Source organism: Apis dorsata, unplaced genomic scaffold (assembly GCF_000469605.1).
Source record: "Apis dorsata unplaced genomic scaffold, Apis dorsata 1.3 scaffold_455, whole genome shotgun sequence".
In the NCBI taxonomy this organism is placed as follows: Eukaryota; Metazoa; Arthropoda; class Insecta; order Hymenoptera; family Apidae; genus Apis; species Apis dorsata.
This window is the reverse complement of record NW_006263698.1, coordinates 404,077-408,918: the sequence shown is the minus strand read 5'-3', so window position 1 is coordinate 408,918 and position 4,842 is coordinate 404,077. Positions and strand designations below refer to the sequence as shown.

Sequence of the window (4,842 nt, the reverse complement as noted above, 5' to 3'; positions counted from 1 at the left end):
TTTTTTTTTTTTTTTTTTTTTTTAATAATAAGGAAGAGGAGAAGAAGGTGGTAGGGAGAGAGGAGGATCACCGGGTGGAATCCGGTGTGGATACAACGACGACGAGGGTTGGGCCCGGTTGGATCGAATCGAAGGTGGAGGAGACGTCGCACGATGAGACGGACGACGAGAGAATGTCGCGCGGACGCCGCGGGATTCGTCTCAGTCGTCCGACTGGTCGACCGGTGGCCGTTGAGAGCGTCGAAGAGGAACGCGTTCCGGAAAGGGTGAAGGGCAGCAGGCCGTCCTCGATGGTGTGTCATGATCTGATGGGACGAGTCATGTCACGTGTCGTCGGGACGCTGCTCGCGCGCTCCACGCTGGTCACGAGCGTCGCCGCGGCCCTCGTCCTACTCTTCTGCTGCTGCAGGTGCACTCGCGCCAGCGAGTTTCCGGAAAGAGAATGTTGCGACCTGATATTCCCGATCCCGGAACCGACCGGCAGATCTACGTCCGCGCCCACGCCAACGGGCAGAAGCGGTGAGTGACCAACCCTCTTGTTAGATTTACTCTATCTCTCGCGAGTGGAGGTATTCGCGTCGTTCTTTCACGTTTCTTCGCCGAGAATTTGAGACAGGTGATCGAGCAAAGAACATTCGCGACAAGAGATGTCAACAAGACCATGCTCGGAGTAGAGAATCGCCCCTTGTTGACGTTGGCTCGCCAGCTAAAGCCGATTCGTAAACAGTCGCGATCCTTCGATCGCGCGTTTTTATTCGGGCCAAAGTTATCTTTCTCCCTGTTTGATTCCGTTCGTTTTTTTTTTTAGGGGAGAAAGAGGGAAAATTCGTGGTACAGTTAATAAATCACGAAGATATCGCGTGTATAGACTCGGTTTCAATTTTTCTATAGCCTGCGATATTTTTTTAAAAATCGAAACTCGAATCGTTATTTTTATCGTTTCGGTTATGATCGTTAATTGACCGAATACGGGGGAACAACGGGCGAAGAATACATTTTAGTATCGGGAAAGCGCGTATTCTTTTTTTTTTTTTTTAAACACTCGTTTTGTCAATGGTTTAATAGAACATTCCATTCGGCGAAAGCTGGGAGGAATGGAATAGAAGGGAAGTCAATAATTGAACAGGAACCAATAACTGTACGTATAGCTTGGCCGTATTTTGTTAGCCACCGTTCAGCTATTACAATTTCCGTAGAGGGATGAGCGGATTATTAATTCAATTAGGATCAATTATTAATTCAACAACGACGGTTTATCGACGCGAGTTCAATGCGGTGGTAATTTAAGTGGCGAGACAAGCGCGTAATCAAGTGGCCTGTTTTCAACCGGAAGTCGCTTCCAACCACCTCGTCTTCCCTCCCGCAATCTTTTCTATTTTCAATTTCTTTCACGAGAAAATACAGAAATAAGGGTCGATTCCTTTCCTTTTTCCATTTCGATTTTCCTTCAATCAAACGACCTATATATTTCTAAAATAATACTTCTAATAACGTCACGTATCAATCTTTCTCCTCGGAACCGGACCGTGCTCGAACAAATCGACTCGATCGATGATCATTTCGATCATCCAGTATATCCACTTTGCCCGAAAATATTCTTCCGAGAGTGTTTCTTCGATCGATATCTCCGACTAATTCAAATCTCTCGAAGTTTTCCTCCGTTTCCTCTGTCAATGTTTCTCCTGTCTGTGTATTCGATATTTTAAAATCAATTCAATGTTTCTCTTTTAAACGAATGTTTACGCGTTCTTCGAATAAAATTGGTGTAGTATCGCGTATAACGATCACCGTTCAATTGTACCATATAATACGTAACCGTAATTTCCTGTTACCGAAACTCGGAAAGTTCGGTTCTTTCAAATCTCGGCTAGTCTCGGCGAGGTTAATGAAGACAAAGGTACTTAGCAGGACAAACGCGAAGGGTTGGTGGTCGACATTGTGTCGTAGGAATCGATGTCTGCGGGAATTTCGGTCCCCACACGGGATGAAGTTCGATCGAGGTTGGCCACGATTGAAGGTTATCCCGCTGCGTCTATAGCCGAGTCCATAGTGGAGTAAGTTTCAGAATGGAAGTCATTTATACACCCTCCCTATACGGAATTCCTCGGTGGCGAAATATCGCGTACGTGTTCGTAAAGCGTTGGTAATGAATGATTCGATCAGAGTTTCGTCGGTCTTTTATATCCTCGTTCTCTCTCTCTCTCTCTTTCTCTCTCTCCCTTTCTTTCCAAGGTCAAGGATGAACTCGTCCACGATATTCCTCCCCTCTCTCGGACCCGTCTCGTCAGCGGCGAGAATAATAATCAGTTATTCCTTTCATCCGATTGATGGATTACTACTGAATTCGATTCTCTTCGATTCGATAATTTTCAAAAAACGAATCAACTTTAATCTTTAACGTTTAAACGAACCATCGCTTTTTTCCCTTTTTTTCTTTCTTTTTAATCGATCGAGATTAAATTGCCCGATATCACTCGTGATTCGTAGCGAGGCGTTGCAGTCGATCGAAGAGGAAATTTAAGAAGATCGCGTTAAAGTGAAAAAGGCGCGATGCTACGGCAAAAGGGAAGAAACGTCCCGCAAGGCGCGAAAGAAGGCGACAACCCGTCAAGAAGGAATCCTACACCGAAGAAAAAGAGAACGGGCACAAAGCTCGTTCCTGGTACGCGCTCGCTCGTTCGAGTCCAAAGCGAGCGAAAGATTTTTCCAAGAGCTCGCCTACGCTCGTCTACGACTCCTAGCTTAAATGTCGCGACTCGACCCGCAAAAAGGAAGAAAACGCATGGAAGGGAAGAGAGAGAGAGAGAGAGAGAGAGAGGAGCGGGCTGCGGCCGAGAAAAAGGAGTCGCACGGAGCCCACGGAGAGAAAAAGAAAAGAGGAGAAGTGGCCCATTGACGTTAAATCGCACGGTGAGGCGCTTTTAAACGTCCTTGCTATTTTCATGCGACCTACTTTGCCAGCCGCACCGTAACGAGGTTGCTTTCGAATAAATTCCAAGTGCTTTCGAATCCCTTCCTTGCTCTCCCTTCCCCTCCTTTGCTCCATCGCGATTTGGAAATTTTTGACATTGTCGGATCAACTTTTCGCCTTCTTCTTTGTCATCCCAGCTCGATCGTGAAACCGTGGCTATCTCGAGCGTCTCTCGTAAACGATCTTCTATCCTCCCTGGGGAATCTAGTCCTCGAATAGATAAGGGTAACCTGATTTTACGCGAGAAAATCTTAAGTAACCGCAACATAGGTGGATATAGATAGAGGTATCGGTGTCGATGGATATTTATAGTTTGTCGCGATTAATTTAATCGCAAGATGGATCGAATCCGAGTATATTCACGCTCGTCTGAAGTCTATTTCTCCACATCCATCGGTGATTCCGATCAAAATTCAAATTTTTGAAACGTACATTTTCCAGATCGATTCGGTCCTTTTATCGATCGCTTAAGGAATAAGGGTGAGAAAATAGGGAGCTATTGATTTGAATCTCGAATCTCGAGCTTAATATTCGAACATGCGAGTTGCGAAAGAGAAATCAAGTTGATCGCGCATCTCCCTTCGATAACTAGGAAACGTATGCGCATATTTTCGCGTGGCGATGCCATTAGTCAGACGAGGGCACGATTTAAAAGAACGTCCCGATAACGATCTGATTCGATTAAATTACGAAACAATTTGATTTCTCGGCCTCCCCCGGACCAAATAATTAATTATTCGACAAAATTTCATTATTGGAAATAAATTCGGGTGTCATGTTCGCTTCAATAATGACTACGAATGGTATGATTTCGAATCTAAACATTCTACATCGGATCGAATCGTTTCACGATTTGATATCGTATCGCGAAACTCTGGCCTATTGATAATATTTATTTATTTATTAAATAAAATCAATGACCGAATAATGCTCGTGACACGAATGAACGGAATACCGTACATTAACTTACAATAACAGTATAATTGCAAATACGGATGTGTTTGTACAAAATTGTACGGCGTATTAGGCGAACGAAAATCCATTTATCAATAATTAATATTGAATAGATTTTTGAAATATTAAAGATAAAGGCTTTATATTTGTCAAAAAGGATTAGAGAGAATTCGTAGAAGATCGAAGAAGACGAAAAATTCAAAAATCGACCGAAAGAGGATTCTTTCTTCGTATCGATAGATTTTCAAACGGATTAATTCGATAAGAAATTTACATAGTTATTTTATTCGTTATTTCGTTGGAAAATTATGTATCTCGCATAAATAATAAAGGATATTTGATCGCGTTTCTAGCAGAACTTGCTCGGAAACGAGGAAGGCGTTCGCCGGACCAGAAGGTCGGCCTGCACTCCTGTTTTATTCGACTCGACCTCGTTTCCTTTCTTCGATGTACGATTCTCTACAGTGGGCTCTCGTGGTGGCTGCAATTCGAAGAAGTTATTACTACTTGTATCGCGGCAAAGGGAACACCTCGAATTACGAGAATCCTCGTCAAAGAAATGACTAATTAATTGGCCGGCAACCTCGGGCCTCCTTGACCCGATATATATATCTATATCTATATCTATATACACGATTCCCTTTGAACCCTTCGCCGTGACCCGAATCGAGTCGAAACGGTTTGCGAATCTTCTTGTTAGCTTTTCGATCGTAATCGGGTCGCGTTTGTTCGTCCTCGAATTTCCGCCGACACACTCGACCATCCCCCGCTAGAAATATCGGGGAACCCGCTACGAATCTAGATTCATTCCCTTGCTCCTTCCTTTTTTTCTTTTTCCTTTTTCTCCTTTTCCATTTCCGACTGTTGCATCGAGGATTAATTTGTGGGAGGGAACAGATACGAAATCTCGTTTGCCG

General features: G+C 43.9%; 1 protein-coding gene across 5 annotated transcripts in view; it reads left to right on the top strand.

Moving 5' to 3' along the window:
* Nucleotides 1–6: 6 nt before the first annotated feature.
* LOC102673215 overlaps nucleotides 7–4,842 on the top strand; it is a 255,084-nt gene continuing 250,248 nt past the window's right edge. For all 5 annotated transcript variants that reach the window (XM_006619901.2, XM_006619900.2, XM_031512510.1 and 2 more), the window contains exon 1: nucleotides 7–519. In XM_006619901.2, coding sequence (XP_006619964.1) covers nucleotides 174–519 — 346 coding nt within the window. In that variant the 5' untranslated portion in view covers nucleotides 7–173. The remainder of the gene's footprint in view (nucleotides 520–4,842) is intronic.